Raw genomic sequence first — 22,163 nt, 5'->3', positions numbered from 1 at the left:
CACAGGCTATGGAGACTGGATGGCTTTGTGGGCATCTGACCCAGTGTGACCATAAACTGACTGGGATCACCTTTTTAGTTCTAAGGAATGTAATGAAACACCAAAAGTATCTGCAACTCTTATGCAGGCACAGTACTCCCATCAGTGAAGTAAAAGCCACAAACAACAGCGCAGCAAAAGCTTGCAGGTTCATTTTTTAAGCTAATCAATATTAGTCAGCAGTACAAGATGTTTTCGAGAAAGTCCACAAATAGCATTGGCCAAAGAGCTAATGAAAAGCTGAAATTACCATTTGGGAAAAAGCTCTCCATCTCCCAGAAAGCTCATCTAACAAAGGCAACGGGCGGCACACTGAATGGAACGTTGACAAATGCACAATACGGCACGTCAGAAGGACCCTGAACAATGCAAGGAGCTTTAGAGGCTCCAAGTTTATGGAAACTAGGTAAGGGAAGACACTCGCAAGGAAAGAGGCTGCTGCACGTTTCCTGGTGGCTGAAGAAGACAGCAAAACATTAGCAGGGGAAGGATGGGATAGGAAATATTATTCAGCTGTATAGATCAATTTGACGTGAGCTGAAAAACCACATCCTATCCTGTGTGTGCTATTTCGACAAGCAGAATAGAGAATTCAGTCCAAAGACAGATGATGCTTAAACAGAGATGCAACACAAGATAAAAAAGAACATCAACAAAAGGCACTGCAGGTGTCTGTATAAGCCCTGTCCTTTCCTATGCAGGAATACTCAGATAAAACCTAAAAAACCCTAAAGGCAACAGTTTCAACACTGATTAAGAAAGATTACATTATTGTATTAACCTGCAGCAGCCACAGACACAAACCCCTGTCTGCAGAGCTAGCTGGGGAGGATTCCCACAACACTCTCACAGCAGATAGCTGCACTGCAGACAGGAACAAATGTGCACTGGGGACATCCCCACCTCCCCAACCCACCAAAATGAGATGCTGACTCTGCTGAGAGGGGAGACTGAGATGAGCTCTTAGGCAGGAGCTCTTCCCTGTGAGGGTGCTGAGGCGCTGGCACAGGGTGCCCAGAGAAGCTGTGGCTGCCCCATCCCTGGCAGTGTTCAAGGCCAGGTTGGACACAGGGGCTTGGAGCAAGCTGCTCTAGTGGAAGGTGTCCCTGCCCATGGCAGGGGCTGGAACTGGATGAGCTTTAGGTTCCTTCCAATCCAAACCAGTCTGTGATTCTGTGATTCTGTAACTCTGTGGTGGCTGTTGGAAAAGCAAAGCTAGTTGCTTCACATCAAATCCAGGATCCATCTCAGACAGAGCAAACACACACACATTCGCTTCCTACTGCCCCAGCTGAGCCTTCAGAGAAGGAGAATCACCTCTTTCCCCTTTTTCTAAAGAAAAGGAGGAGGGAAAGCCAGAGGAGCTCTCCCGTGGTACGTGCTCATTAAGACAAGCACACAACCGCCATCCCCACATGTCTGGTAGGTGTAAGAAGCAACTACAGACACTTTCCTTCCTCCCGCTGTATCTCCTGTTTAGGGTATAAACAGTAATTCATACTGAAATACCCTGGCCAGCCCCACGTCACAGCTGGGCTCACTACTCTGGTTAGAGAGGCTGAAAGCAGGCACATAGGGGAAGCGGAGACGGTGGCAGGGAGCACACCCTTGGACCAGCCTCCACAGCGCATGGACCAGTTGACAGCAAGAGGCTGCTGCAGCGTCTTCCTGGGGAGTGGGGCAATCCCTGTGCTTGCCCCCAGCTCCTTTCAACGTCATGATCAGGTACAGATGCAGTCTCAACCTCCCAGCACTATCAGAAAGAAAAAGCAACAGTTTCTTCTTTTGCTTTGTAAGTATTTCAACATCGAAAAAGAAATATTAGGGAGGCTCATCATCTTGCTGCAGATCATCGGCGTGTGTGTTGTACTCAGAAGTGCTTCCTGTTCCCCCACTCCAAACAAGCAGAGCGCTGCTTTGAGTGAAAGATGGAATACCTTTGGGAAAACCTGCCGGCTGATGGCTAGACACTTCTCACCAGATGTGAAATACCTTGGATAATAGCTTTTATAGCTTCAAAGGAAATGTGCTGTAAAAGTGCCTGACGGCAGGAGTTAGGAGTTCCTGACACACTAACACGAGGGGTCATGATTCACCCAGTGTCGCATGGCAAACAGGACATAAAACCCCATCCATTTGTTAAAAGCCCCTATTAGGCACAGGAAGGCATTAGTGCTCTGCTGAAGTGGTTGCATTGTATGTCCCTTGCAACTGTCAGACAGTTCTACATTAACAAGTTTCTAAAGAGTATGTAAGCACATCTAATGAAATATGCAAGCTCCAAGTATTAGTAAAGTATGGAGAAGGGAAAAAAAGCTATATTCTTGTCAGAATGACTAACTGTACAGTCCTGCTTGTATTTATCTTCCAATGTGTGCTTAACCTTTTACATTTTTAAGGACCTTACTTCTGCTAAAAGGAGCCATTTCGTTTTCTTCTGTATTTTGCAATGGCTTGGTGCAGAAAACCCAACACCAGCTCTGCATAAAACATGTGACTTAAAAAGAAAAAACGAAGAGGCATTGTAAACCTTCAGCCCAAGCTCCCCTGAGCTCTATAACACAAACTGCTCCTTGCTTCATTTACCTACAGCAGCAGCACACCTGATTCTTCCAGAAATATAGTTGTCAAAATGCTCTAGAGCAAGGAGACCCATTTTAAAAAACACATTTCAACATTCACTCCCCACTGAACCTTCCTCACTCCATCATGAATAAATAAGGGCGAAGACAACATCCTCTGGATGCAGCATTTAAAGAGATCTGCATTACAAGATTTACTTCCAAAGTGACACAGTTTCATTTCAAACCTTGCCTTACGACTCTACATTCAGAGAAGGTCTGAAAAGCAGGTGATGGCTGTACAAAACAAAGTTTAGGCCATGATCTCAGACTTAACCTACCTGCATTTCAGGGTCCCTCTTGAAGGCAGAGTATTATTACTAATGCTGATGTTTCTCTGCAATTTGGGTGTGGACAGAGACCAAAGGTACTTTTGCCTGGCCAAACCCAGTTTCTGAAGTGGCTCAGGAGAGGCAGATGAACTGCATAAAACCCCTGAGCTGGCCATACTCATTCAGTCCTATAAGAATCCTTTTCAAACCCTTTTGTACATATAGCACAACACACACACACCAGCTTGGGACAGCATAGCAAATACTGGGTCACTACATGCCTTGCTCGAAGTCTTCATCAAATTCTGACTGGACAACGAAAAAAGAAACCTGGAGTTTTGACAATCTCCCCATTCAGCCTATGCGGCACTTGAAAATTAGTAATGTTAAAAAGCTGCCTCAAAAATAACATGAAAGGTTGTGCAACAGGCCACGTGCAGTAATTATGGTGTTGCCTGCACGGTCTCGTCACTGCTTTAGAAAGTCTTGGGTGTATTCCAAGCAAGACAGAAGCAACATGAATTCAGTTACAGAACTGGCCTAGATACTATGTGACATGAAGCAGTGCTGGCAAATTGCTACCTTAAAATGGTAGGCACTTGATTTAAGCCAAGGAGCTGCTAGTGTTACTGCTGGGCGTATTTAGCTGCTTACACTGCTTAGGGTGGCAGGAGAGCAGCAGGAAAGAAAAGGCTAGAATTTTCCAGCAGAAAATCTGGAAAATCAGTTTAAAAGCCCCAACCCCTCAAAGCTAAACATTCTGTTCATCGTGTCTGCAGTACTTAAAGACCTCCTATTGCTCATTTGTGCTGGAGGCTTATGAACATGGTTTGTGACTTACATGGTCAGCAATAGTCCGGCCCAGCTTGTCCATCCTTGACCCAGCCTCGGCAATCTTCTTGGCTGCACTAATCACATCTGACGTATTTTTCAGTGGACCTTTACCTCTGCAAAACAGAACAGAGTCTACCTTCTAGCACCAGAAAACTGGAAGAGTGAACTATTCCCTTTTCTGTTCCATACAGTACTGGAAGTGATTCCTCACCCAAACTGCATGAATAAGGTTGCACAGAACTAGGCAGGTGTAATCATTACAGCACCTTCATTTTTAAGGCAATTTCTGCCTTCCAGCACCTGCCCATATTTAGAATAAACTCAGGAATAAAAACATCTTAAATTTTACTGTTTTAAGCACCCTAATGATGATAAGAGATAACATTTTAGAAGACAGATTTGCAATTTTCATGGAATGCAACATCAAGTTTAAAAAATAGTGTTGTATAAAATCTGGTAAATGAATTTCAAAAGGCATCAAAAACCCTCTCTTTCTTTTGCAAATAACTGTACCAGGAACCATTTCTGCAGTACAGCAATATTGAGAGCCCATAGAATTTAATGTTGTAAAGAACTGAGCAAATATATGTATATATATTCCTTGGGACAAGAATCACCCTTAAGAAAGAAAGAAAGACAGACAGGCAATAACTGCTGTGCATCCATAGATCAATTTAAACAGTTATTACCACCCAGTCACTGCATAGTAATGCATCTCCTGAGTTAATACAGGCTTATAATAGGGTAACATTTAAAGGAAATTACAGGAAGTCAGACTCTTAAGACTGCTAGCAAAAATATTTCATTGACAGACCAGCATTCCAGGCAGTTCTGAGAGAAGGTGTTGTGCACATGAATGAAAAACACTCACCTGGTGAAGTCTGTCATTTCCATCATAATCATACACATTTGTTTCGCCAGAACAATTATGTCGTTACCACTGTCATCCCATTTGGATACTTCAGCATCCAATTTACTCTTTTCCTCCTGGAAGCTTGCGACTTGCTCAGCAATCTTCGCTTTTTGCTCTTGAGGGAGCTGAGCCATGATCGCCTGAAAGAGAGAGTTTTCTCACATTGCCATTGGAGAAGGCTTTTTGGAACATTTCACTAATAACCAATTTAAGTCATGTGGATGGGGGATAAAACTTTAATAGCAATCCTCTACCTAGAGGCTTCACAGAACTGTTTCCTTCCATTTTGAATCAAAGTTCATGCTTTTGCTTAAGAAAGAGTGCCCAGAGAGACAAGCTGACACCTGAAACACGGGCACTTGCAGGATAAAACTGTAACACTCAAACAAGTCTGCCACATGTTATCATCCCTCAAAGAAAATCTGCATGAAGAGGGGGACTTGCCTTTTCTATAAAATTGAAGACTTTTAAAAGGAAGTTTCACTTGGGTATCTTGCACTCTTGCAATGCACAGAAGAAATATTAGGTGTCTCTTCCCTGCAAGAAGCTAGATGTGCTGTTTTGAAACATGCATACTGAGGAAAGAGTAAGTGAAAATGAAGAGTATGTGCTTACTCCTGAATAAAATCTATCAGACTAGGTTTACAGCCTGCATGAGACTCAATGCCTTTGCCTTCATAAATACAGGGAGCATTCATGCCTCCAGGAGCAGGTGAAAAGGAGTCTTCAGTACAAAAAAGCCTCTGGCAGCAGCTGTGCTGTAAGGTAAATTAGAAATGTCTGCATTTAAATAAAAGAGGGGAGAGGGATACAGGAATAGAGAGCGCTTGTACAAGGCAGGAGAGCATAAAAAATACTCTCAGTTAGTATAATTTCAAAGCCGAGGTGGCAAAAGGCTGGTAAGTGAGGTCTAGTCCTTGCCTGGTTTCAAGCTAGAAGAGCCTTCACAGAAAACCTTCCATGGCACTTTTCCCAAGACTGTAAATTGTTATTGACAAAGAAGGGGACATGTCAAATAGAAACAGAAGGGAAGGCCAGGTTTTCCTCCAATGTACTGATCTTATGTTTTCAGCTATTAATGATCATATATTGCCTATCAGTGCTTTCATTTTTAACAGTCATAGGAAATGCAGTTAATTTCAATGATTTCATTTTCAAGCTGCTCTCAACGGTGTCTTGATCAATGCTCAGTGACCAGCACGTGCGTGAGAAGCCAGTTTGTAAAAATTTCTGGTCCATAAACTTAGGATTTGACTATTTGAAAATAACAATAGTGCAATGGAATGATTTGCCTATCTCCCTGCAGAAATTCACCTAATCGAATGGCAGTGCCTACAACATCTGTGATGTCCAAGTATAAAGTACTTCACAGAAATACAGAATCCCAGAGTGATTTGGGTTGGAAGGAACTTAAAGCTCACCCAGCTCCAACCCCTGCCACGGGCAGCGACACCTTCCTCTAGAGCAGCTTGCTCCAAGCCCCTGTGTCCAGGCTGGCCTTGAACACTGCCAGGGATGGGGCAGCCACAGCTTCTCTGGGCACCCTGTGCCAGTGCCTCAGCACCCTCACAGGGAAGAGCTTCTGCCTAAGAGCTCATCTCAGTCTCCCCTCTGGCAGGTTAAAGCCATTTCCCTTGTCCTGTCCCTACAGGCCCTTGTCCAAAGCCCCTCTCCAGGTTTCCTGTAGCCCCTTTAGGCACTGGAGCCGCTCTAAGGTCTCCCCTTCAGGAGCCTTCTCCTGTCCAGGCTGGACCAGCCCAGCTCTCTCAGCCTGGCTCCAGAGCAGAGCTGCTCCAGCCCTCGCAGCATCTCCATGGCCTCCTCTGGACTCGCTGAAGCAGCTCATCAGTATTAAAAGGATTTTGATCTTTTAGAACATCCAAAATACAAAATAACACAGATATTTCTTACATCTCTCAGACCAACACATGCTTCATTTCACTAAATCTCCTCTTTAGAAGAAAACTGGAAACAAAGAATTCCAGTTTTCTGATCCAGTATTTTCACCTCCTCCCCCCCCCCATTATTTAACCTGGATTTTCAAAGCCATGAAGGAAAGTCACTGTTTTAGAATGCTCTGATTTCTTCCTTACCCTTGCACTTTGTCCAGCAATAAGCTGATCATCTTCAGTCTGAATACTTGTTCTGCTTCGGACATCAAAGTCCTCAGTCTCAAAGTCGGAATCATCCAGCTCTTCGGGAGTCTGAGGAAAGAGTCAAACAAGAGAATTCATGGCTCTAAAAATCAATGAGAATATTGTTTTTCAAGCAGAGAGAATGGAAATCAGTGAAGGTAAAAATCAGTCCCTGTTTTCAACAAAAAAGGTAAATAAAGTACCCTCACACTGTGAGTATGTATGTTCAAGTATATAGCTTGAGTGCTCACGTTAAACACATCAGGATCCCCCAAATTTCATACCAGGTCCTGAGCACCTGAGATCTGTCAGGTCACGAATGCACTCAGGGTTTGAAGCACAGGAAAAAAGTTCTTGCAAAATGAACAGTATTTCTGCAACTTGGTTAAACATAAAAGCTTCACTGGAGATGCTGAAACTAAAATTACACACAGCTCTAAGGGCTGGTTCAAACCCACCGCCATCGTCTTTAGTACAATTATGAATCAAAGCACAGACTAAATTAACAGCAGTTAAATGTATCGAAATTTATTCTTATCCCCCAGGAAAAGCTGAAAATTTTTAGCTAGTAAGGGCCAGCTTTTATGCTGTGGGCTAAACACATCTGACCTAGTTCCTGCTTGCCTGGGATTTATTTTTGCCACTGCCACTCTACAGCTGGCGAACTTTATATGAAGCTTACCAAGTTTAAACAGCATATTCGTCAAAATACTACATCTTTGCTTAGAGTGGCACTTCATGACAGTTTTACAGAGCTGCGTCAACAAAGACCTCCGCTGATAAATGCAATACATTGTGATTAACAGATAAGATGCAAATAAAAGTCCCTGCTCCTCAGATTTCTTTCCTATCATTTGAATTTTACAAACTTGTTTTGCAACCCAGACATCTTGTGATAGAGTTAAAATAGAGATAGGTACACAAAACAGTTGGCAAAAAGCAAAGGAGAGCATGCTGATAATCAGGACCCAGGGTATTTCAGCCACCATCTCCTCTCCATGCCTTGTAGAACAGAGTACGCCCGCAAAATCATCATAAGGACATATATTTAAGAAATAACAAACATATACATAAAAGAAGACAGTTTTGCTGCATCTTTAGAAACTGTTTATGATTCCCAAGCCCCCTTCTCTGCCCATCCACCCTAAATCCCCCAAAACCTGGGGTATACAAAGTGTAATTCTGCCTTTCAAGCTGTCAAGGGCAAAAACTCCTCTGGGGAAGATGAGGGATTGCAGGGGAGCAGGGAGGAAAAAGCAACAACCTACAGATACAGATTTTAGTTCTGAGAATACACTGCATAAATACAAAAATTACGTGTCTGAGTGACTTTTCCTCCTGGTGCCTGTAAAGAACAAGTGCCACTGGACAAAGATACAAGTGCGTCACCTTGCTTGCTCCAGGTTTGCTCAGCAGCATCCCCCTGTGAGCGTGGTTCCTCCTGTGGGCCAGTTTGAGACAAAGCCCTGGAAAAGCGGTGGCCTGGAGGGCTCTCTTATCCTAAATCCATCCTACACCTTACAGCCTTTGGAGAGCAAAGCCTAGCAATTGAACTTCTTTATAGGTCACTGCTGTGTCACCGGTGAGCTGCCGTTAGCTACTGGCAGCGGCACTAAAGCCGCGGCACCCTGACATCAGAGACGCAGCCGTGCGAGGCGCAATGTCAGCACTCCTGGCATCACCACTTCAGCTAATTACTCACAATGTGGAGCTGGCAGGCCTGCCGTCATGTCCTGCATGAGGAGGACTTCAGCAGGGGGTGAATCAAATTAGTTTGTCTGCATAGCAGGAAAGCCTTGATATCTTCATCTAATGCTGGTTGTCTATAAATCCCGAGCTTAACTTTGACAGAAATTATACAGGGAATTGTCAGCTTTTCTTCTGATTTCTCTTCTGATTCTTTGCTTTAAGCAGAAAACATGGAAGATACTATTGCAGTGGTTACTATAATCATGTATATTCTGGAGCTGCGCTGTCCTTAATTTACTTATCACCAAAATGTATCTGCCATGGTTACCAATCTGAAAGATGAAGATAGCGTCTCTGCAACGCATTTGTTTGAGTCAGAGGAGGAACAAGATAAAAAGGAGTAAGGCCCCTACGTTTGCTTTTGCTGTGTCTGGCTCCTGAGCATTTTTACCAAGTTTCATTCAAGAAATGTGTCACAGGTCAGCCTCAATCAGAACTTTCTTTTCTGCAACCCTTCAACCAACTGCAGGAGCCCTTCTGCATCTTCCCTGCACGCCTCCTACCAGTCCAAGGCTGCCTGACCTACCAGAAATTAGGACTTCCAAGTCACACTCACTGCACCTGAAACACGCCAGCACAGGAGAGACAAAGCCTCTATGAACTGCTCCCTGTTTACTGAGGTTAGCCCATTAACGAATTACACGCTCTAGGAACCAGAGGCTGAACTCATCTAAACCCCTTTATGACTAACTAGCATTAATTCTCAAAATTTACTTAATAAAGAGCCATCGGGTTTTATTTCTCAGCTCTCAAATGATCAAAAAGCATCTATAGTTATGAATCTACTTGCTGTTGTTAAATCAAAGGTCACTGATTTCAGCACATTAACAAGCAAGGCATTAACATGATTATTACAAAGGATGCGTGAAGGGTATTTAGCATCACAACTCTGGCTATCATTGATGCTCAGATCTGTTTAATGAATTTGAATCAAAATGTACTTCTGAAGCACTCCGCAGAGTGATTAGCAGTTTTTAAGACTCTGAATGTTAATACGAGCTAAACGCAAATTTCACGCTGTCTGCTCTCAACAGAACTGATGCCTGTCAGCTCAATAAAGGCATGGAAATGAGTGGAGAAACAGAAAGCTGTTCCAGTAAGTTCTGCTCACCCGGATCATCAGAACAGCTTTCCTGATGTCTCGTATCCCGTCATACACCAGCCGCGAGGCATCGATGAATTCGTTCTCATCCATGGGCTGAGCAGGGTCTGAACTCAGGGCTTCCACAGCAGCTTCTACTTGCTCAGTAAACCGCGGCATAACTGAAGCAAGAACACCAAAGAGCAGTCAGTGCCCACCCCAGTGCCACCTTCTACTACACACTCCTGTAAAAGTCATGTGTGTTTCTTCTTGTTAATTATCACTGCAAGCTCTGAAACAGTTCTATCTGCATTCAAAACATCCGTCATAGAAAGACATCAACACTGCAACTCAAGTCTTGGTCCACTGTCTACTCTGCTGCTGTTTGGTCTTTTCCCCTTAGACAGTGAAAAGTTTACCCCCACCTTCTAGTGGACAAGAAGAAAACACCTGGAGAAGCAGTTAGAAACTATGGGATAAAATATTAAGCATTTGTTTAATGTTCCCTGCAGATGTACATGATTTTTTGGGGGGGAAAAAAACAGCATTACCATCACAAAGCTCAAGTTTAACAAGGGACTGGAAGAGGGCAGGTTGCCCTGCTGTACTGCAGTGACTCACTGCACCCTGGGAAGAACATCACAGAACCATTTACAGTCTGTTTGCTTCTTTAGTGTCACCCTTGATTCTTCATCAAAGTAATTAAAGCAAAGCCAACAACTAATAGTTGGCTCAGGGATTACTGAAGTAACCAGAATCATTCCTTCCCTTGTGTAGATGTTACTAGCTAGCTCACAGGAAACACCCTCATTTATTGCTTGGGTGTGGTGGACTACAAGCTACAATGCTGCTCTAACAGTCCTGAAGATGTTTCACAAAATTTACCCTAAACTATGACCCAAAATTTATTCTACTGGGCCAGTGCAGTAGATGCTGCGAGGGCTGGAGCTCTGCTCTGGAGCCAGGCTGAGAGAGCTGGGCTGGTCCAGCCTGGACAAGAGAAGGCTCCTGAAGGGGAAACCTCAGAGCAGCTCCAGTGCCTGAAGGGGCTGCAGGAAACCTGGAGAGGGGGTTGGGACAAGGGCCTGGAGGTACACGACAAGGGGAATGGCTTTAACCTGCCAGAGGGGAGACTGACATGAGCTCTTAGGCAGAAGCTCTTCCCTGTGAGGGTGCTGAGGCGCTGGCACAGGGTGCCCAGAGAAGCTGTGGCTGCCCCATCCCTGGCAGGGTTCAAGGCTGGCTTGGAGACAGGGGCTTGGAGCAAGCTGCTCTAGTGGAAGGTGTCCCTGCCCGTGGCAGGGGTTGAAACTGGATGAGCTTTGAGGTCCCTTCCAACACAAAGCAGGCTGGGATTCCGTGATTACATGAATGTAGCATAAATCTCTCTGTATCCTGAACACTTGCAGAGCTTGGTACAATACTACAAGATGACCAGCACACCTTTGAATCCCTAACTCACTGTTAAGGATTCATTTATTGGTGTTTTTTAGCTTTCTACAGCTCAAGAACAGCAAGCATACTCAGGGAGACCTTGTGCACTGCTGAATTTTAAGCCAGTCAACACAGCAAAATTACATTTCTCATTTTGCAATAGCTCTGCAAATAACTCACTACTTTTCATTACAGTGTATCAATGGAGTCTTTAACAGATTTCACAGGTACATTAGTATCTGGTTACCCAGGCACTTGCAAGCAATATGAATTTAGGGATCTTGGAAGTAATTGACTCTTACCTGTGTTGGACAGTAACTTCGTGGCTTCCAACACCTTCTCAGTGTAGACTCCAGGCTCATAGTTATCCATTTCCGAAGTGACAACATGAATGACTCTAGCAGCACGTCCTCGAATTGCTCCAGCTGTGCGGTCTAAACCATCAACATCTTTTTCTTGGAGAGCAATGACACATTTGTTTACATCTTCTAAAATATGATTCTCTGGTGGTAAAAGAAGGAGCATTTAGATGGTAATATCTTCTTTTCTGCTGCAGTCATCAGCATGGCAATTTCTCAGTTTGTGACCTGCTCCATAAACCTCCAACGAGATGCTGTAAAGCATTAATTTTTAAGCTTGCTACAACCAGCAAACAGCTGCCCTTCCAAACTAGGTGTCAAAAAGCCATCAGTGGCATCCACACTTCTTGCCTCTGTTTATCCTTGATTTTACCAACAGAAAAGCTGAGTTCAGCTGAATTCTCCCCTAATGTGTTTCTTCCCATTTCCTCCCCTGGACTGCCAAAGCCCTTATTCCAAATACTTCCAAACCACTCCCCCATCATTCCACATGCACTGGGTGATGAGGCGCCCTCCTCTTGCCACACCTCAGCCACCCAGTGCTCTAATAGACTGGGGCACTTGTTGCACGTTTCTAGCTTCCTACATAGTGTTTTCCCACAGCCACACACATACCATCAGAGAATATTAAGCTGTTAGTCCTCCCCTCAAATGTAAGACATAACACATGCAGTGATTTACACAGAAAGCGCTCCAGTGACAGAGTACTCTTTGCCTCTTGAGAAAACATAAAATAAAGCCAAGACCTCTCTTTGTCATTTACTTTCTGAACACACGTTTTCTTTTTGACACAGAGATATTTCCCTCTATCACGTCCAAGAAGCTTGCAACGAGTAAAACCCCCCAAGAGATTTCTGAAAACGCCTGAAGAAGTTGGGATCTTCTTTTGGGGAAATGCATCCAAAAGGCCTTCCAAACTCTGTTAGAGACCTCTTTAGCACATCAGTACCAAGGCTTTGATATTGCCATCCAACAGCAGCATTTGGGCTTCTTGGTAAGAAACCAATTTGGAAGCATTTCTGCTCTGTCACTTAAAATAGTTTCCAGCATTACTAACCATTGACTTAATCACACTGCACTGCCAATCCGTGCCACTGAAGTGGCTTTTATTCCCTACACAGGTAGTAAAAGAGCCATTTTGCAAGAGTTTGTAGAGCCGAGGAGCACATAGAGTTGAGTGATGGAGGATTTGTATAAACTGGTTGAAAGGATTGCTGCTGCTGGAAGTGTTATGCTTCATTTGCATAAAATTAACAGAGCCAGGTGCAGTATTGCAAGACTTTGGTAAGCAACTTGGGCACAAAATACACTTGTGTCATACCTCAGAAGCAACTCAGCCTGAACAAGTTCAGCCGAGGGCAGAATGTGGCCCAGAGAGAGAGAAGCGCAGGCTCATTAGTGATGTGACAAGTCAGTGAACAGGCAGCCAAGGTACAAGAGCTGCAGCAAGGAGCACACGGGGTTTGGGTATTTAAAGCAAGAGACAGACATCCCTGCAAGGTGCAAGAGTAAAAAGAAATCGGCATCAGGCCAAGACACAGACTGTTTATTGCTGAAATTCCTTAATGAATAAATTAAGCTGCCAACCATTTAAAAGCCTCTTTGGATTATAGGAACTTTAATAAAAGGCATGGACAAAATGAAGATGAATATTTAAATGCTTGCTGATCATTTCAATCCCTTCTGCAGATGTGAAGTGGCTAGAAAGACACTTCAAAGGCAAGGTAATCTCCCACGGGGCAGGGACCATCAGGTGCATCCACTGTGGTTATACTCTCCAGCTGGATGATAACAAATCAGATCTGACACTGTTCTGTGTTGTATATACACAGACTGCTACCTGTCCTACAGGCATGTGAACCCCAAGTGTGGGGCACAAAATGCCATCTGCTGAGGTCGGGACAGCAGAAAAGCCCAGGAGATGCTGACACACAGGTTCACCTCCAGCACTTCTGGGGATGTGGTAACGTGCATCAAAGCCAACAGCCTTCCCATGGTTGGGCAGAAGGAGAGTCTCACAGCAATGGAATGGAACAGAGAACGTGCCCATGACGTGGGGGTTGGAACTGGATGAGCTTTAAGGTCCCTCCCAACTCAAACCATTCTGTGATTCTGTGATAACACAGGCAACAGAAAAGAGATGTTGTTCTATAAATAAAAAAGGCAAAAAGTGGTGTCCCCCACCACCTAACAACTTCACCTCCACCCACCTCCCCATTAAAGGGATTAAGAAATCCTCTTCCATACATCGCAAGAAGTCTGCAAGGGATCTGGGGGCTACAGGAGAGCAAAACCTAAGTAGTCAAGAGATCAAGCACCACAGATGCGTAAATAACGCTGCTTTTCTGCTGTGTCCCTTACGAAAGGTCTTGGAACAATTTCCATGCTGAAGCTGTTCTCCCCTCTCTTGACAGAGGCACTGGAGGAACCAGGTCAAACAGCAGTGTCAGTAGACATGGTTATGGAGCAAATACTTGAGTGCTCATACACTTGCAAATAAAGTATTCATCTTGTAATAAAGGAGGACAATCATCAGGTCCAGCAATATTCATCTGGAGGCTCTTAAGATGAAACAGCTTTACTGTGAAGGACATCTCTTGCATAAACCTCTGTCAGTGGCAGCAAATGGAACGGATTTTTTAGGGGGTTTCAAAGGAGATCCAGGTAATTTCAGAACATTGAATTTGACAATTACACGGTGCTATCAGCAACTGCTCTAAAGAACAGAGAAAGTGGGCACGCAACCACAGCCCGAGTGCTTAGGGAAGGCACTGATGAGAGGGATAAGAATTACAGAAGGCACAGAAGAGCTTTGAAATGAGGAATAATGGAACAGGCAAAGCCTCTGCAGTCAAGAAAGAGATGACTAAGTGTAGACAGAAGTCTGTACACTTACAAACAGCACGAAGAAAGCCAGTGGGGAAAAAACCTTTTTCACCATCATCTATTACAAGCAGGGGCATCAAATGAAGCAAACAGGCGACACTGCAAAAACGAGGAGGCTCTTCACAGTTCAGCTGTGAACTCTGCACAGGATGATGGAGATGCCAGCGGTTTATAATGGTCAGAAGAATAACTAACACAGGCTTAAATGAGAAAAGTCTGTCAGGGACTGTTCAGCAGATAACACCTCTGTTGCTGGAGCTCCCCGAGCTGCAAATCACTCCTGGTTGGGAGCTTGTAGGAAAGATCTTTAGGCTACAGGACTGCTCCATTCATTTCCTATGCCCTGACAATTAGCCACCACAAGACTGTTGTCCTAACTCAACAGGGCCTTTGTGCCATGCCCTCCATAAAATGTGGTATCCTCCAAGCTTATCTGCAGCACTGTGCATTTAATATGCATCTTCTGTGACATTCTGCTATTATCTAAACCCAGCCTCTCTTACACCAAGCTTTTACCTGTGGATAATTGATACAATTCTGAAGCATAAGCTGCACAATGAAGGATAACTTCATGATGGACAGCACAAGATATTGTGGGAATGTGGTGAGAGCTTTTTAAACACAGACACACACTCACAAGAGCTCTTTTAAATTCTGCTTACATCCCAGTTTGTAACTGATACAGACTGACACAAGCATCCTAATAACCTCAAACAGAACCTGGTATAAATCATACCCATCACAATTTGATCCAGAGAGATGTTTAGACTTTTAGCAGATGAATTGGAGTTGTGGCATTCATATGGAAAACATTTATCAAAGTTCAAACAAACAATATTTAAACCAGTATTTATGGCTTTAATACTTTCCTAACATCTCTTCAACAACACAGCACGTACAAATAACTGCAGGATGCACTTGAGCATCTGCAGGAGTCTCAAACCACAGCACTGCCATGATGCCATGGCAGTGGCAAGCACACTCTCGAGCTGAGCTCACCCCTGAGTCAGCCTGCCACTGCCCCAGAAAAGCAGCATTCCCTGCTTACTGCCAAGCCCTTGACACAATTCAGAGCAACCCAGCAGCGGGACACCTCAGAAGCACAGTACCCATCTCCTCAAAGGACCTAGAAAGGATGCAGACCACTTGATTCCAGTGGCCTGACCCGCAGACTAACAGCTTTTTCTCTCTGAAATATTTTGCACGTTTGTGGGCAAACTCCAAGTGGAGCCGTGAACCTCAGCACACAATTCCCTCTAAATATATTTCCCCAGAAATAGGCTCCTCACAGCTGTGCAATTTCAACTACTGCTGCAGCAACGAGCATGCAGACAGATACAAACAGCCAGGACATTCAACTGCCTAAGAAGTTTATGCTGACTTATTGCAAAGAACGATTGTATTCAGAACCCAGGGAGCCACCATACAATATATATGATAACACAGGTATCCTGCTGTGGAAACACTACTTGGGTGGGTTTTTTCTTTTAAATAACAATAAAAAAATATGTTTTTTTAATTCAGGACCTTAATTTTTCATCTCCATTTTCTAGCTGTGTGGACCTGCTACTTCTGACTCAACACATCTTCCTGTGAAATTTCACTTTACGTCTGGAGTTTTTAGGTCATTTGAGATGCTCGAGCCTGTTCACACCAGAAAAATTAGACCCTCAGTGGGCAGCGGTAATGTGTGACTGGTATTGCAGACAGAATTCCTGTGGTTGGATCACTGTGTCCTCTGACTAAAGCAGAATTAGAGGATGTGGAAAGAAAAATGTCCCCATTGTTTCTAGGTCACTGCAGCTAATAGTGGGTGATGCTGATAAAACAGATCATCTTGGCAAGCTCTTTGCCAAATGGAATTATTAATCTATTATAATGATCTAATCTTCTTTTAAAACTTTACTAAAGCTGACATGGTTAAAAATACTGACAGAACATTTCTGTAAGAACAGTTTTATCTTAACTTGTCTGACCATGGTTTGAGATTCGGTTTTGTTTACGTAAGAAGAGTTTAAGGTGAATAAGGGATCACCATTTTCACTAGTGCACAGCTTGAACACAAATGTGCTCTGTTTGCCCCACTGTTACTGGTGAGGTCTGTCTGCAGTAGCTAGGTGGTAATTCGTCACTAGTTCAGCTAAGCAAGTCAAAAGCTTGAGACATAAAGTGTTGTCTCTTCATGCCACAATCTCCTGCTCTGTTTTCACATGTTGCTCGAGGGAAGATGACACCTACCAGGTGAAGGGTCCCAACACCTTCCAAAAACCTGAGAAGACTCCAGAGCACATGTAGCAACCACCCATTTCCAGGAACAAGCTCAGTTACGAGCAGGATCATTTCCAAGATTGAGCCTCTGGTTACCTGACACAGCCAAGAAGTCATCAATGGAAGTGATGTCATCGACAGCATCTGTCAGCACACGGACTTGCTTCTCCCACTGCTCTTTGAAGAGATCCATGTTCTCCTGAGCCAGCTTGCTTTGGGGTTTAGCAGCCAGAGCCAGTGCAGCATTAATGACCTGCATATTTAAAATATATCCTTAACAAAACAATTCGTTTCCATATGTTTATCCAATGAACTCAGCAGCAAACAAAACAAGTTTAATAGGTTTTCAGGAACTTGATGTTTGAACACAAAAGTGGTTTATTCTGCTGTTCTCATATCCAACTCATACTGCTTCACATTTATTATGGTTAGTTACTAGGAGCAAAAAACACTTGGCAAGTATTCACAAGAGCTAGCTTCACCTTTCTTCAACAGCTCATGTTAAAAAGGTGTTGCCTTCTCAGTACAGGTTGGGAGGCTAAGTATTTTAGACAGGATGACATTTAGTACACTGGAGGCTGCAATTCCTAAGCTACTTGCCAGAACCAGAGAAAAGAAGGTCAAAAAAGGATTAATCTCACAAAGCCTGAATTAGAAACAATATGCAAATACAAAATTAAACATAAATTTTGTATTTATCTTCTTTTCCTTAAATCTTTACTCTGTACCTTGCTAATAATTGTTATCACAGAACCAAAGAATGGTTTGTGTTGTAAGGGACCTCAGAGCTCATCCAGTTCCAACCCCCTGCCACGGGCAGGGACACCTTCCACTAGAGCAGCTTGCTCCAAGCCCCTGTGTCCAGGCTGGCCTTGAACACTGCCAGGGATGGGGCAGCCACAGCTTCTCTGGGCACCCTGTGCCAGCGCCTCAGCACCCTCACAGGGAAGAGCTTCTGCCTAAGAGCTCATCTCAGTCTCCCCTCTGGCAGGTTAAAGCCATTCCCCTTGGCCTGTCCCTACAGGCCCTTGTCCAAAGCCCCTCTCCAGGTTTCCTGCAGCCCCTTTAGGCACTGGAGCTGCTCTAAGGTCTCCCCTTAAGAAGCCACCTCTTCTCCAGGCTGAACAAGCCCAACACTAGAGTATGTTGAGATTTCTATTATGTGGCAGAGCCAGATTAGCCAGGGAACAAGAGGAGAGGATACTATTTGATGCTCCTCCTGAACAACCCCTACTAATTTTCTCCAAACCCTGACACTGTAATTTACACCAGATCCTTGTTTTTCTGATTAGAACAAACACTACACATACTGCAGGGTAACAAAGCTTATGCTGTGCCAACTAATCAGTCTGTTAAGTGACCAAGAAAGCCCCTTTGAGTGTGGCAAGAAAGCACATCTCAAAAGCCTGCTCCTGTTCTTGCTGTATTGTGCTCCAGCAGAATGACCTGGAAACATGCCAGATGTGAGAATCCACCCGCAATCAGACCAATACAACAATCCTAACCTTGTTTTCAAGCACCTGAGAGTTAGAGCTAATTAACTTACAAGTTCAAGGTATAATTTTTCTTCTTTACTTTAGGGCTGTATTAATTTCACAAAGTTGCCAGACTAAACACGCAAGCACCAGATGTTCCTCATTTGCCAAAATCCACTTTCTCTACCTGCTCCATTTAAAAGTGTCACGAAGCAGTGAAAAAAATACCTAACCCACTAAACATGGAAATGATGGTGATGTCAAACATATCACGATGGCACTGAATAGATCAGGCAGAAGAGGCTGATTCTCTCAAGGGATGCTAGAAATTAGCAGTGACTGAGGAAAATCCCCAGCAAAGCTCTACTGCTCTCCATGCTTCCATCCTGCCTCTGGAGATGGAGGCTGCAAGTCTGGGTCACTAATCAAAATAAGCTCGGTGCATTTGGTAACACTGACAAATGTGAGAAACAATTTGGTATAAGGGGCAATCTGTTCAGGAAACCTGTGGGATGAAACATGCCTTTGAAGTCCCCATTCTTCACGAAGAACGTGGGGTCCTCTGCAGCTTCCTCTTCCTCAGAGCAGCCACTTAAGTCCTACTTTCTTGTGTAGGCAGCTGCACTGATTGGGATTGTCCCTTCAGAAACAGACCTCCTGCCAGCCACGGTCCACGCTGCCCCGCTCCCCTCACTCCCGCTGCCTGTTAAGATCATGGTTTTCAAGCCCCCCCCCAAAGCTCTGCAACACCCAAGAGATGATGTTTAAACATTGAACATCAAACAGAAATAGAGGCTTTAAAAAGGGAAACATGTCCTCTGCTCAAGACCCCTGATCCTTCTATGTACTCACTGCCATTTCCTGCCCCAGTCTGACTGATGTAGTGAGTTAACTCTAGATATCCAAAGACTCATATCAAGATGAATCCAAATAGCAAGTGTTCTGGAAACAAAAAGGGTAAACTTGTCAACACCCCAGAAATCTGCTCTCAGCCTTCTTCCTGCTAGTAACTACTGAGACAGCGAAGATGGTGATACCACGAGTCAGGACTTTGTCTCCTGCTCTCTTCTAGCTGCCTGGGCTAATATCAGATATGAAAACATCCCTTCAGCACTGAGACAGGTCAGCATTAATGCCAGAGAAACATATGGCCTGTGTACCTGTGTGATGTATGTCTGGACAGCAGCATCTGTCTGAACAATTAATCTCTGTCAGCAGCACATATCCAATCCCAGATGCCCACGTTAAGCAACTCTTCACACATAATGGAAGAGCTGTCATAGATAGAGGGCTCAGCAAGTGCTCAAGAAACTCAAACAGGGCATCATCACCAAATGCAAATACAGGAGGCACAAGCTGCACCATCGTCCTCCCACCAGGCAGCTTAGCCAAGTAAAAAAAGGGAATTTTTTATATGTTACAACAGCAAAAACGCATAGCCAAGGCAAATGTATTCTTAAGAAATGGCCAAGCAAAGCAAGAGCGTAAGATCTCCCTTACTACAGACATGTCTGGCATTTGGAAAGCAGCCAGCAGCACTAGAGATAAGGACAACCTGGTGGGGAAATCAAAGGCTATCAAGTGCCACTGCAGAGCAAAAGACAAACCTACAGCTCAAGAAACCTGTACAGGTATGTGTGTGCTCAGGAGGAAATCCAACACAGCAGGCTCAGCTCCACAGCCCTTTATTGTAGCACATACTCTATCTCCATGTGCAAAGGGATCACAATATTCAGGTTTAGCAGGGATGCTAAAGCCCTTCACTCCATGTACAGCTCAGTATTTACATGGGTAAGTGATCCCAGACACGTCTCACATGTCTCCTTGAAGGAATGTCCCAGGGATTACTGACCATACCCTCCAAATTATCTATTTGAGTAAATACACTCTTACACGATGCCCTGTACTCACTAGAGAGTGACCAGTGCATTTTCTGGCACATGCTTAGATAGACAAGGGAAAAGGACAGGGACGCTGGATCTCTGCTGAGCTCTGGGGAGACCCCCCCTGCAGTCCTGATCCAGCTCTGGGGCAACAGCACAAGAGGGAAGTGGAGCTGTTGGAGAGAGTCCAGAGGAGGCCACAGAGATGCTGCGAGGGCTGGAGCAGCTCTGCTCTGGAGCCAGGCTGAGAGAGCTGGGCTGGGTCAGCCTGGAGAAGAGAAGGCTCCTGAAGGGGAGACCTCAGAGCAGCTCCAGTGCCTAAAGGGGATTAAAATGACCCCCCAGTTTGGGTAGGGGGAAGGTACTTATTAAAGTACACTACTGCTTTTCCAAGAAACATGAAGTGTTAACCAATTAATATGAGTAATTTACAGGAAGGATATATATATATGTATGTCAAATAACAGGAAGAACAAGTCCAGACTACCTGCAATGTAGCCAATTCCATGTAAAACATTTGGTACTTTCAAGGAAATATTCTGCATTTCAGAGCTTCTCAGGATGCTGCCAAAGCACTGTGATCACAATGACTCACTGAAGTTGTATGAAGAAAAGAATCAAACAGGGACATTTTGAGACTATCCAGAAGGAAATGAAGCATGGCAAGAAAGCACACTATTTTTATTGGTGCTTTGTTTCATGGAGCAATTGCAGTGTTCAACTCAGACAGCCCAGTGCTCAACAAGGTGGTTCCAGAGAGTTACTTGGTGTAGCTCACCTCCACCTCGGAGCTTCCTGCACCAGCAGCCAGGACTTGGCAATACATGCCCTGAGATGGGGGAGGCTCAGAGTTCAAAAGACCTGCAGTGGATGTCTCAAACCCTCTTCTCATGTCTTTCATGGGAAGAAACTGCTTGGTGGGAGTTTCGTTTTAATGACTGTTATTATTTAATTCTTTTCCAATTTCTCTGTTGAAACTAAAGATGACAGACTGAATTTATGTATTTATACCTTTGAAGAACAATGAAAAGTGACTTCAAAAGCTCTCTTAAAAAATACACTACTCCAGGACAGAAAACACTGTAACCTCAGCTATACTTGACGGTAAATTCAAGCCACTGGGTCACTTAGAATTCATGGTTTTAGGCTTAATTTAGGATGGTTTCCAGGTTCACCTTCATAGCACCCCATGTAAAAACTGATAGAGGCTAGGAGAAAGGTCTTACACTTGGTGGTGGTTCTACAAACAACACTTTTAAACACTTGGCTGGCATGGCTGAAGGAAGAACATTACTTGGGGGAAGAAAACTACCACCTATTTATGTTGCACTGCAATCCCTAGCTCTTGTGCCTTCAGACAGTCTCAGTGCACCCAGTGTCTGTAAGCCACACAACTCTCCATTTCAATGGCTATGAACTTCCTGGGTTTTGACTCAGACTTTCAGATGGGGATCCAATCACACTGCACGATCAAGTTTGCCTCGAGAAGAAGATCTAAGAGCAAAGGCAGAAGCAGTGATCTCTCTTTGTGAGCAACCTCAGCACAAGGATAAGAATGCTCTTCAACCTGCCAAAACTAGTACTGCACCCCCAGAGTGTGAGCAGCAGTCCAGGGAGGGGATTCTGCCCCTCTGTTGTGCTCTGGGGAGAGCCCCCTGCAGTCCTGATCCAGCTCTGGGGCAGCAGCACAAGAGGGACGTGGAGCAAGAGGAGGCCATGGAGATGCTGCGAGGGCTGGAGCAGCTCTGCTCTGGAGCCAGGCTGAGAGAGCTGGGCTGGGTCAGCCTGGACAAGAGAAGGCTCCTGAAGGGGAGACCTCAGAGCAGCTCCAGTGCCCAAAGGGGCTACAAAAAACCTTGAGAGGGGCTCTGGATAAGGGCCTAGTGATAAGATGGGGCTTGGAACTAGATGATCTTTAAGGTTCCTTCCACCTCAAAGCATTCTAGGATTTTACGACCATGCAACGCCCCTCATTCTCTCCTGTGGTATAGATGGCTAGTTGTAAGGTAGAAGCAAAAGCATGATTCTCTAATCACAGCTTTCTAAATGGTCAACAAATGACTTCATGACCTCACCCCCAAAGCTGCCACAGCAGCTGAGCCCGGCCAGGACCATCCCCTTGCCCAGGCTAGACTGTAATACCCCGGTGTTTCTGTATGGAAGAAAGCATAGCTTGCCTACTGGTAGTTTGTAAGAAGCTGCTTGTGATTTAAT

At 44.5% G+C, this 22,163-nt stretch overlaps 1 protein-coding gene across 1 annotated transcript in view; it reads right to left on the bottom strand.

Moving 5' to 3' along the window:
• CTNNA1 (catenin alpha 1) overlaps positions 1 to 22,163 on the bottom strand; it is a 253,319-nt gene that overhangs the window by 5,705 nt on the left and 225,451 nt on the right. The window contains exons 11-16 of the mRNA XM_062629260.1: positions 16,688 to 16,844; positions 11,381 to 11,581; positions 9,675 to 9,826; positions 6,773 to 6,883; positions 4,638 to 4,819; positions 3,774 to 3,879 (exon numbers count right to left, since the gene is read on the bottom strand). Coding sequence (XP_062485244.1) covers positions 3,774 to 3,879; positions 4,638 to 4,819; positions 6,773 to 6,883; positions 9,675 to 9,826; positions 11,381 to 11,581; positions 16,688 to 16,844 — 909 coding nt within the window. The remainder of the gene's footprint in view (positions 1 to 3,773; positions 3,880 to 4,637; positions 4,820 to 6,772; positions 6,884 to 9,674; positions 9,827 to 11,380; positions 11,582 to 16,687; positions 16,845 to 22,163) is intronic.

The sequence above is a fragment of the Pezoporus occidentalis genome, unplaced genomic scaffold (genome assembly GCF_034315485.1).
Source record: "Pezoporus occidentalis ecotype Australia unplaced genomic scaffold, CSIRO_AGI_Poc_V1 ctg33, whole genome shotgun sequence".
Lineage (NCBI taxonomy): Eukaryota > Metazoa > Chordata > Aves > Psittaciformes > Psittacidae > Pezoporus > Pezoporus occidentalis.
This window is presented reverse-complemented; position numbering and strand designations above follow the sequence as displayed.